The sequence below is a fragment of the Cherax quadricarinatus genome, unplaced genomic scaffold (assembly GCF_038502225.1).
Source record: "Cherax quadricarinatus isolate ZL_2023a unplaced genomic scaffold, ASM3850222v1 Contig2517, whole genome shotgun sequence".
NCBI lineage: Eukaryota > Metazoa > Arthropoda > Malacostraca > Decapoda > Parastacidae > Cherax > Cherax quadricarinatus.
The window spans coordinates 1-12,500 of NW_027197543.1; the positions used below are offsets into that span (position 1 = coordinate 1).

Consider the following 12,500-nt stretch of genomic DNA (forward strand, 5'->3'; position numbering starts at 1 on the left):
AATTTTAAGATTACTTACAGGTGCAACCCTGCCGGATTACATCTGTCATCACAAGCTATGACATACTGTCTAGCTGTTGGTTATTTATTACATACGTCTGTTGAGAAGCCGCCGATGGGAAACAAGCAAAAGGAGCTCCTATTTTCACGTGTTACTTACCAAGTTCTGCATTCTGACGGGGAGACGAAGACCTCAGGAATGCAATTTAATACATACCACACATTCTGATCCCTTGAGATGGATGGAGGGCAGAGTGGTTATAGATTATCCTTACCTCGGAGGAATAACGAGAGAACTGAGAGTCCCTGGAGGAGTTGGAGGAGAGAGTGGAGGTGGGGCTGTTGGAGTGGCTGGTGGAATGATCGATCTCCAGACCTTCGTCCACATCAGAGAGGTTGTCTTCCCGTCCGCTTGTCTTCTGCACAACGCCCACCACCATCTGTGGTCACTTCATAATTAGTACCCGAGTAGTGTTCTTCACTATTCTCTCACCCAGTACTTTCTCTCACACTATTCTCCTTCAATTTTTATCTCCTCTTACCCTCTATCAAGTTTATATATATATATATATATATATATATATATATATATATATATATATATATATATATATGCAAAACAACCACTCTGAAAAAATAGAGAAATTCCAAGCGCTTTCGTGACTACTCACATTATGTGAGTAGTCACGAAAGCGCTTGGAATTTCTCTATTTTTTCAGAGTGGTTGTTTTGCATATTCCGAAATCACCTGTTTACTGTGATCTTATTGCATATATATATATATATATATATATATATACGTATATATATATATATATATATATATATATATATATATATATATATATATATATATATATATATATATATATATATATATACACATACATGAATATACATGAATTCAAGAAATGAGTGGTATTCAAATTTCATGCCAAGCGTTGTGTGCTACTTCTGTGCTCTATCACTGTAGTGTGATGGCGAAAATATATTTGATAATTATTTTTAAGGTCATATCTGCAGGCGCCCCTACCTGGTCCGGCAACTACAAGTTTTTTATAGATAAATTCTCACTACCATCAACCCATGTGATGGCTCTAACTCTTGCCCCTCAAAACCATTGTTAACCCTTCAGAAAAAAAATGTAATAACCCCAAAAGTTTGAAAAGAAGCTTTAGACGAAGATTCCATCTGTTCTGGACCATTATCCAGTCACAATATCATCTAGTTTTTCTTCTTCAAATAGCAGATTATTTGCGAATTGTTCCAGTCATGATATGAGTAATTCTTCAGAAAATTGGTAATAAATATTGTAAATTAACGATTAACTGCAGATTTTTTTTAAATATGTTATCTTTATGTTTCCCACCGTCACTTAGTTTATCCTTATTGAAAACCTTTTATTTTTTACTTTACTTATTTTCCCCATTTCTTTGTATCTTCTTTCTCTTGTATAATTTTTCTTAGTCAACTTTTCCTCCTTCCCTTTCCTCCCACCAAGACATACCTGATCATCTTCCTCTTCCTCGTCATCATCATCTTCGTCTTCCTCCTCCTCGGTGAAGGAGTCTAAGGAGGCGGGTGAGGACGGTCTGTGAGGGTAGGCGGGGGTGATCTTGAGTGCAGAGATGGAGTCGTGAAGGGTGAGGAGCTGGCGGAAGAGCGCATTGTCTTGCTTCATCAGCGACGCCTGTCAACACAAGAAAAAATGATACAGGTGAGTTCCAAGAAGGATTAACATCAATATAGCTACCAGTAATTCTATCCTGATAGTTGAGACTAGAACAGTATAAAATAAGGCTCTCTCCCCACCCTCCACTCTCTCCAGCCATATAGTCAGAGAGAGAGCAAGAGAGATACAACTCAAGGAAAAGGAAGAGGGAGAGAAAAGTGCATTCGATGGAGCATGGAAGGTATACGAGGAAGAAGAGGAGATTTTAAAGGGAGCGACACAGTACAATTCCTCGATCTTGATGTTTATACCATGCATAGCAGGTGCACACACATCTTCATGTATACACATCTCTGTAAAATATATCTAAAGCTAAATTATAAAAATCTATATAAGCGAATATGAAAGATGAGGTGAATCATAGAACTGACGAGGGAAAAAAGGTGAGTGGTGCACTGAGGAGTCTGTAGAGACAAAGAACTTTGTCCATGGAAGCAAAGAGGGGAATGTATGAGAGTATAATTATATCAGTGCTCTTAAATGAGTGTGAAGCATGGGTGGTGAATGCTGCAACAAGAAGAAGGCTGGATGCAGTGGAGATGTTGTGTCTGAGGACAATGTGTGATGTGAATATAATGCAGAGAATTCGTAGTTTTGAAATCAGGAGGATGTGTGGGATTACCAAAACTATTATCCTGAGGGCTTAGGAGGGGTTGTTGAGGTGGTTCGGACATTTAGAGAGGAAGAAACGAAAGAGAATGACTTCGAGAGCGTATAAATCTGTAGTGGAGGGAAGGCAAGGTAGGGGTCAGCCTAGGAAAGGTTGGAGGGAGGATGTAAAAGAGTTGTTTTTTTTGTGCAAGGGGCTTAGACTTCCAGCAAGAATGCGTGAGCGTGTTAGATAGGGGCAAATGGAAACAAATGGTTTTAGGACTTGACGTGCTGTTGGAGTGTGAGCATGGTAATATTTATGAAGGGATTCAGGAAAACCGGTAGGCCAGATTTGAGTCCTGGAGATGGGAAGTACAGTGTCTGCACTCTGAAGGAGGGGTGTTAATGTTGCAGTTTTATAACTGTGGTGTAAGCGCGCCTCTGGCAAGACAGTGATGGAGTGAATGATGGTGAAAGTTTTTCTTTTTCGGGCCACCCTGCCTTGGTGGAAAACGGCCGATGTGTTAATAAAAAAATAAACGAATATACATATGAATAAACACAAATGGGGTGGAAACAAGTGGAGATATCGCAGAAGAAACCAGCCAACCTGCAGCTCTACCTTGGTTTAACATCTTTACTATGCACCCCATACCCATCCTGCGGGCGGTAGTCAAAAGATTACTGAGACACATAATGGGTCCGGGGACTAAGTCGCGAAGTTTTGATAGTTGTATCTTAGAGGTACATTTTAACTGTACTGAATGAACGGCGTACACACAGCTGTGTTAAGACTTCATTCAAGCTGAATGCAGATTTGCGTATTAAACATTCGATCTCATATGACACCATTATACAACACAAGTATGGAACCCGCATTTAATCAAGCTCAAAGAAAAGCTCGAGGAGGTTCAAAGATTTACAACCCGACTAGTCTCATAACTAGAGAAGAACATCAGCTTCACATCACTGTAAGACGGAAGGGTCATGAGAGATATGATCACAAAGTGAGTTATACTAAGGTATACTGACTGTATACAGCGACAAATTGTTAGGAAGGAACCAGAACAAGAGGAAATATATAAAATAACGATAACGTTTAATAATGACAAAGTTATAGCAGTACGTAATGGGCCCAGCAAGATGAAGGTAGTGGAGGCAATATGCTAAATGAATTCAAGAGAAGACAAGATAGAGCCCAAGGGACTTGGTGATGACAGCTACAGTATATTAAAGAGGCGGAGCCAGTAGCTGATACTTATCTGCCACTGGCACAGCTTGCTGAGCGCGAGCGATGGAACACGTACGGCAAGTGGAAAGAATGATCAGGAAATGGAATGACCTGTACAGCGAAGTGGTAGAGGCAAGATCCATATACAAGTTTAAGATTAGGTATAATAGGGCTCACGACGCCAGAAGAGTGAACAAAGAAGAGGCTAGATGGAGATGTTGGGCAACAGCTGAAACTCTTTCTCTGCGACTGAAATTTTGAGTATATACACGCGCCCGCGAGCGCGGAGACTCTACTCCTGCAACCACAAATAAGGGAGGTGAGTACGCACATACATATACATAAATGCATACATATGAGTAATATGTGGCAATAGAGACGACTCCTCCACCACCACCAATAAGCACCAGCTGGCAGGTAGACTTTTGTTACTCGAGGCGCGTCCTTTTCTCCATTTTCACCTGGCTAAACCTTCTAATTGGATGTGTGGCAGCTGGTGCACAACATACCTGCTGTCACCGTCTCACTGTTCCACCTGTGTATGCATATTATGCTAATTTGGTATTATTATATTTGTACGGAAGCTCTAAATTCGTAGGTGTTATACACCGTCTTAAGAATGGGAAGTAGTCAGATTTGAAACCATACCACGGGTGGGGTTTGAACCCGCGGCCAGAGTCTCAAAACTCCAGACCGTCGCGTTAGCCACTGAGTTTTGAGACTCTCTGACCGCGGGTTCAAACCCCACCCATGGTATGGTTTGTTTGCCATCGTGTCATTACGATTTCATGAGTCAGATTTGATCCAAAGAAGGGGAGGGTGCCAACAATTCCTCGGATCGAGAGTCATTCACCATGGTAATTAAATATCCTCCACGAGGTACTCTGAGGTACTTAACTGTAATTTTTTCTTCCTCAGTGGTTTTCATTTATAACTCGAGAACGTCTCACCTGATGGGCTTCAAATTTTCTTCACTTAGTGTACTAGATTATTATAATTATTATTATTATTATTATCAAGGGAGCGCTAAACCCATAGGCTTAGTGTACTAGAGCTAGGATAAAGGTTCAGCTAACTACTGGCACGTGCAGGTGTTACGTAGTCAATGTTATCTAGTCTACTCTTAAGTTTTGAATTCAGTGCGACAACTTAAAATAAGTTTCTAGTGATATACAATACTTTTGTTCTAAGTAGGATACTTATGTAGAACATAAATGTAGATTATAATTAATTATAATCATGGGGAGCGCTGAACCTGTAGGATTATACAGCGCATGTGGGGGGGGGGGGTGGAAGGTATTCAGGCTCAATTCAGGGAATCGGAGCACAGATCCAATTCCCTAGATCAAGAGCCCCTCACTAGCGTCAAGGAACCTCCCTTGAGGGGAACATAATTGTAGAGCACCGAAGGCCTACTGGCCCATGCTAGGCCGCTCCAATTCATACCTAACCACACCCTCTCATATACCTGTCCAACCTATATTTAAAACCACCCAAATTTCCCGTTTCAATGAAGCTACCTGGGAGTTTGTTCCACTCATCCAAAATTCTATTCTCAAACCAATACGTACTTCTCTGTATCCTTTGTAAATCTAAATTCATCCAACTTTAGTCCATTACTTCAAGTTTTGTCTTGCTTAGATATTTTCTGCACATTATTTACATCCCCTTTATTCCCGTTTTATATTTGCACTTGAATTATATATCCCCCCTAATTCTACGTCATTCTAGAGTGTACAAATTCAGTACCTTCATTCTATCTTCGTTTTAGTTAGTTAGTTTAATATGTTTATTATGCACCCCATACCCATCCTCTGTGCGGTAGTCAAAAGATTACAAAGGTACATAATGGGTCCAGGGACTGGGCCCCAAAGTTCTAATAGCTGAACAAGGTACAAAGGTAATGAACTCCAGGTAGATATGGTCACAATCATGACAAGTTACAAAGGTATTTACAGATTGCAGAGGTTCATAATGGGTCCAGGGACTGGGCCCCAAAGTTTTGATAGCTGAACAAGGTACAAAGGTAAATTTGCTTACTTACGTTTATAAATGGCTACAATCATGAACAAATTATAAGAGTAATGAGCAATTCACACGTCCACACCCGGTCACAACTATGAGTTATTGGTGCAAATATTTCTATCTTAGTAGGGATGGTTTCTCATACATTGGATGAACCTCATCATCCTTTTCTGTATATTTTCCAGCGTATTTAAGTCCCTTCTGTAAAACAGCGACTAGAACTGACCAGCGTAATATAAATGAGGCCTTACCTCGGACGTATAAAACTGAGGTATAATCTTAGGGTTTCTATTATTTATACTTCTTGATATGATACTTACGAACATAAACACTCAACACCAATATTGTCAGATCACATCCAAATAAGTAGCATTAATTAAAAATCCTAATGCGTGCACTGAGGTAGAGGGGTCTGGGTTCCCTTTTTTTCGGATCGCAGCAACATTTAGCTAGTGATAACGTGGCCTAGTGGCTAAAGCTCTCGCTTCACACTGCGAGGGTCTGCGCTAGATTCCCAGCGTGTTTCTTTACACCGGTTGTCTATGTTCACCCATCAGTAAAATGGGTACCTGGGAGTTACTCGACTGGTGTGGGTCACATCCTGGGACAAAAATCTAATTTGCCCGAAATACTCTGCATAACAAGGGGCTTTCTAGATAGTAGTATGCCACTGATGTCAGCTAGGCCTGTATACCTTGTATAAATAACAAAAAGACACAATACCGTGACTGGAACGATACACAAATAACCCGCACAAAAGAGAGAAGCTTACGACGACGTTTCGGTCCGACTTGGACCACTGACAAAGTCAAAGTGACTTTGTCAATGGTCCAAGTCGGACCGAAACGTCGTCGTAAGCTTCTCTCTTTTATGTGCGGGTTATTTGTGTACTGTATACCTTGTACATGTACTTGTAATAAAGATACTATTATTATTATATTATTATTATGACTGTCCTACGGAAAGTTTCATAGGTCGCTCTGTCAACGCAAACTTCGCCTCATATCCATTACAATCGGACTCTAGTAAAAACACAACAATATGCTGAGGAATGCCCGTGTAATAAGAGATGATGACATTGCATTTTTTGAGTAATACATTTTACCACGTTATCTTGGTGACTGCCTTCACTGCTACAACTGTAACAACTCTCAAGTCTTCTCTCTAAGCTCACCACCGTCTTCTGTGCAGTATAACAACTTCCGAGAATATATATTTCAAAATGTTGAAGTGTGTGTGCTTATGATCATTTTACTTATGTGATGAGTGAATTGTGGCATCAATGAGGGTTATCAGAGTCCCAGGGACTCACTACCAGTTCTCATGGTTACAGTTCCTGAGATGAACTCCTTCCTTGCTTCCCCTCCCTCCCTGTGTGTGTGTGTGTGTGTGTGTGTGTGTGTGTGTGTGTGTGTGTGTGTGTGTGTGTGTGTGTGTGTGTGTGTGTGTGTGTGTATGTGTGTGTACTCACCTAGTTGAGGTTGCGGGGGTCGAGTCCGAGCTCCTGGCCCCGCCTCTTCACTGATCGCTACTAGGTCACTCTCTCTGAACCGTGAGCTTTATCATACCTCTGCTTAAAGCTATGTATGGATCCTGCCTCCACTACATTGCTTCCCAAACTATTCCACTTACTGACTACTCTGTGGCTGAAGAAATACTTCCTAACATCCCTGTGATTCATCTGTGTCTTCAACTTCCAACTGTGTCCCCTTGTTACTGTGTCCAATCTCTGGAACAGCCTGTCTTTGTCCACCTTGTCAATTCCTCTCAGTATTTTGTATGTCGTTATCATGTCCCCCCTATCTCTCCTGTCCTCCAGTGTCGTCTGGTTGATTTCCCTTAACCTCTCCTCGTAGGACATACCTCTTAGCTCTGGGACTAGTCTTGTTGCAAACCTTTGCACTTTCTCTAGTTTCTTTACGTGCTTGGCTAGGTGTGGGTTCCAAACTGGTGCCGCATACTCCAATATGGGCCTAACGTACACGGTGTACAGGGTCCTGAACGATTCCTTATTAAGATGTCGGAATGCTGTTCTGAGGTTTGCTAGGCGCCCATATGCTGCAGCAGTTATTTGATTGATGTGCGCTTCAGATGTGCCTGGTGTTATACTCACCCCAAGATCTTTTTCCTTGAGTGAGGTTTGTAGTCTCTGGCCCCCTAGACTGTACTCCGTCTGCGGTCTTCTTTGCCTTTCCCCAATCTTCATGACTTTGCACTTGGTGGGATTGAACTCCAGGAGCCAATTGCTGGACCAGGTCTGCAGCCTGTCCAGATCCCTTTGTAGTTCTGCCTGGTCTTCGATCGAGTGAATTCTTCTCATCAACTTCACGTCATCTGCAAACAGGGACACCTCAGAGTCTATTCCTTCCGTCATGTCGTTCACAAATACCAGAAACAGCACTGGTCCTAGGACTGACCCCTGTGGGACCCCGCTGGTCACAGGTACCCACTCTGACACCTCGCCACGTACCATGACTCGCTGCTGTCTTCCTGACAAGTATTCCCTGATCCATTGTAGTGCCTTCCCTGTTATCCCTGCTTGGTCCTCCAGTTTTTGCACCAATCTCTTGTGTGGAACTGTGTCAAACGCCTTCTTGCAGTCCAAGAATATGCAATCCACCCACCCTTCTCTCTCTTGTCTTACTGCTGTCACCATGTCATAGAACTCAAGTAGGTTTGTGACACAGGATTTCCCGTCCCTGAAACCATGTTGGCTGCTGTTGATGAGATCATTCCTTTCTAGGTGTTCCACCACTCTTCCCCTGATAATCTTCTCCATGATTTTGCATACTATACATGTCAGTGACACTGGTCTGTAGTTTAATGCTTCATGTCTGTCTCCTTTTTTAAAGATTGGGACTACATTTGCTGTCTTCCATGCCTCAGGCAATCTCCCTGTTTCGATAGATGTATTGAATATTGTTGTTAGGGGTACACATAGCGCCTCTGCTCCCTCTCTCAATACCCATGGGGAGATGTTATCTGGCCCCATTGCCTTTGAGGTATCTAGCTCACTCAGAAGCCTCTTCACTTCTTCCTCGGTTGTTAGTTCAATATGTTTATTATGCACCCCATACCCATCCTGTGGGCGGTAGTCAAAAGATTACAGAGGTACATAATGGGTCCAGGGACTGGGCCTCAAAGTTTTGATAGCTGAGCAAGTTACAGAGGTAATGAATTCACAATTTACAAAGGTAATGAACTCACAATTTACAAAGGTAATGAACTCCAGGTAGGTCTAGTCACAATCATGACAAGTTACAAAGGTATTTACAGATTACAGAGGTACACAATGGGTCCAGAGACCGGGCTCCAAAGTTTTGATGGCTGAACTAGGTACAAGGTAATGAACTCACAAGTTACAAAGGTAATGAATACTGTAAGAATGGTTACTTACGTTTATACATGGCTAGAATCATGAACAAATTTTAGAGTAATGAGCAATTCACACTTCCACACCCGGTCACAACTGTAGTGAGTTATTGGTGCAAATGGGTTGTGTGCACTGTGTCCAGCACATGGTGGTGTGCCCCACCTCTCCGTCTTTCTGGAGCCCCTTCTGTCTCCTCTGTGAACACTTCTTTGAATCTCTTGTTGAGTTCCTCACATACTTCACGGTCATTTCTTGTTGTCTCTCCTCCTTCCTTCCTTAGCCTGATTACCTGGTCCTTGACTGTTGTTTTCCTCCTGATGTGGCTGTACAACAGTTTCGGGTCAGATTTGGCTTTCGCTGCTATGTCATTTTCATATTGTCTTTGGGCCTCCCTTCTTATCTGTGCATATTCGTTTCTGGCTCTACGACTGCTCTTCTTATTCTCCTGGGTCCTTTGCCTTCTATATTTCTTCCATTCCCTAGCACACTTGGTTTTTGCCTCCCTGCACCTTTGGGTAAACCATGGGCTCATCCTGGCTTTTTCATTATTCCTGTTACCCTTGGGTACAAACCTCTCCTCAGCCTCCTTGCATTTTGTTGCTACATATTCCATCATCTCATTAACTGGCTTCCCTGCCAGTTCTCTGTCCCACTGAACCCCGTTCAGGAAGTTCCTCATTCCTGTGTAGTCCCCTTTCTTGTAGTTTGGCTTCATTCGTCCTGGCCTTCCTGCTTCTCCCTCCACTTGTAGCTCTACTGTGTATTCGAAGCTTAAAACCACATGGTCACTGGCCCCAAGGGGTCTTTCATATGTGATGTCCTCGATATCTGCACTACTCAAGGTGAATACTAAGTCTAGCCTTGCTGGTTCATCCTCTCCTCTCTCTCTTGTAGTGTCCCTTACGTGTTGGTACATGAAGTTTTCCAGTACCACCTCCATCATCTTAGCCCTCCATGTATCTTGGCCCCCATGCGGGTCCAAGTTCTCCCAATCGATCTCCTTGTGGTTAAAGTCACCCATGATCAGGAGCTATGCCCTGCATGCTTGAGCTCTTCTGGCCACTCTAGCCAGTGTGTCAACCATCGCTCTATTGCTCTCGTCGTACTCTTGCCTTGGCCTCCTGCTGTTCTGTGGTGGGTTATACATCACTGCTATTACCACCTTGGGACCTCCAGAGTGAAGCGTTCCCGCTATGTAATCACTTTCTTCTCCGCTGTCTCCTCTCTCCAGCTCATCAAAATTCCAGCGATTTTTGATCAGCAATGCCACTCCTCCACCCCCCCTGTTCCCTCTGTCTTTCCTCAGGATTTGGTATCCCATTGGAAAGATGGCATCTGTTATCATACCTGTAAGCTTGGTTTCTGTGAGAGCTATGATGTCCGGTGATGCCTCTTTGACTCTTTCATGCCACTCCTCCCACTTATTTGTTATACCATCAGCGTTTGTGTACCATACCTTCAGTTTCCTTTCCAACACTGTGGTTTGTGGGGCCTGTGAGGGTGGGAGACCTGGTGGCATACTGTGGGATTCTATAGCTCGGTGTTGGGTGGAGGCTGTGGGTATGGATTGTAGTGTGTGTTGGGATGGTGTGATAGGTTGTATGGTTCTGAGAATAGTTGTGTGTGTGCTTGCCCTTGCTGTTCTGTTCTGCTCTGACTGACCTCTGCTGGTTCCATCCTTGTCTCTTTTCCTAGCTCCTTTCACTTTTTTGTCCTCTCCCTCAGCTGCTGTCGTTCTGATTTTGTTCTGTCTCTGTCTAGGAACACCCTCTTGTACTCTTCCGAGTATTTCAATCGTGGTTTCTCTTGGAGGATCCTGTTCCGCACTGTTTCCGTCCTGAGAATCAGCTTGATTGGCCGGTTTCTCCCCTTCGAGTACCCCCCTATTCTCTGAAAATTTACAATCTCGTCCATCTCTTCACCTATTTCCGTGATGATTTTCTCAATCTCCTTACTTTCTTCCTGCTGCCTTTCAGTGTGTGTCCTTTCCTCTCTCTCCTGAAGCCCATGGAAAAACACTGATTTTGCCCTTTCCTCCTCCCATTGCCTCACCCTCTGTGACTCTGGATCCTGCCTGTATGTGGTCAGTTTCTCCCTTGATTTTTCCAGTGGCTCTTGATAGCATGGTTGTGCCTCAGCATTCGACCTATCACCCTCTCCGTCTGCAACCAGCTGTGTATGTGTGTGTGTGTATATGTGTATGTGTGTGTGTGTGTGTGTTTATGTGTATGTGTGTGTGTGTGTGTATGTGTGTGTATGTGTGTGTGTGTTTGTGTATGTGTATGTGTGTGTGTGTGTGTATGTGTGTGTGTGTGTGTGTGTGTGTATGTGTGTGTGTTTGTGTGTGTGTGTGTGTGTGTGTGTGAATAAATCACAGGAGGGGAGGGGATTATAAAGAGAGTTTGAGTTTTTTTCGCCACATAACCTGTGTCAGAGACAACTAACTGTTGGCATCATTAAAATACGAAGAAAAAATGTCTTATACTTTTTCTTCAAAGTATTATTGTTTTCGAAATAAAAAAAAAGTGGTATCAAAACACTGAATGCTTTGAAAAAAAAACATATGACATTTTTTTTCTAACAAATTCAATTAATTCATATTAATACTAATCCCCATCATTACATTAAATATCATAACTTCTGACACAGATAACCTACCGAAACACCTCAAATAATTTTTTCACACATGTATAATTTTTTTTCAACAAACTGGCCGTCACAGTGTTATTATTGATTAAATACCACTCGTTCGTGGTTACAATATTTATCCTGGTCGTGGAGGCTAGTACACCAAACGGGGAGTAGAATGAAATTAGCTCAGAGGCTCCCACACCACCGTATGTCCTGGGATCACGGTAAAACACCTAGCTCTATTGGGTGTGTGATTGTTGTAGGATTGAGTGGTCCACTGGGTTAGAGCGTCATGTATTTTTCGATCACCATGAGGAGGGCCAAAACGGCATGGGTTCGAGTCCTCCGCTAATCGCAGTGTATTTTTTTTCAGCTATATTAATGTAAAAATTAATAATTCTGTACCAAAAGAACCTTACAAAACTTACCTAACCTTGTTACAGCAAGCACAATTTAATTTAGCCTAATCTAACTAAATATATTTTAGATAAGTTTCAATAATTTAATAAAAAAAAACACAATGAAATGTATTTTTTTAGTTAGGTTCAGAATGATTTTTTGCGAAATTACTGCATACACAAATTTTAGCTTGCCTTATTCAGCAAGAACAGCGTTGCTATTTAAGCCAAAATCACAAGTTTTACCTATTCGGCACAACATATATATACAAGTATATAAGCAGTTTCCCACCAGACATTTTTTGACAGTTCTTTGATGGAACATAATTATATTGTTTATTACCAGACAACATGGCAGCAGAGTCTCTTGTTCTCACGTTTTAAACCCCAGCTGTGTTCGCCTCACCGGAAGTATTTATCAATGTTGTTATAATGTAATCATCTTCATAATGATGCCCTTAATGAGCTTCTCACATTCCTTTACCGTATTTTTAATCAATATTAATGCTAATACAGAGTA

The 12,500-nt window shown here is 42.2% G+C and overlaps 1 protein-coding gene across 2 annotated transcripts in view; it reads right to left on the minus strand.

Moving 5' to 3' along the window:
* Positions 1-20: 20 nt before the first annotated feature.
* LOC128684516 (probable serine/threonine-protein kinase DDB_G0290621) overlaps positions 21-12,500 on the minus strand; it is a 25,259-nt gene continuing 12,779 nt past the window's right edge. For both annotated transcript variants that reach the window (XM_070081376.1, XM_070081375.1), the window contains exons 2-3: positions 1,507-1,689; positions 21-439 (exon numbers count right to left, since the gene is read on the minus strand). In XM_070081376.1, coding sequence (XP_069937477.1) covers positions 206-439; positions 1,507-1,680 — 408 coding nt within the window. In that variant the 5' untranslated portion in view covers positions 1,681-1,689 and the 3' untranslated portion in view covers positions 21-205. The remainder of the gene's footprint in view (positions 440-1,506; positions 1,690-12,500) is intronic.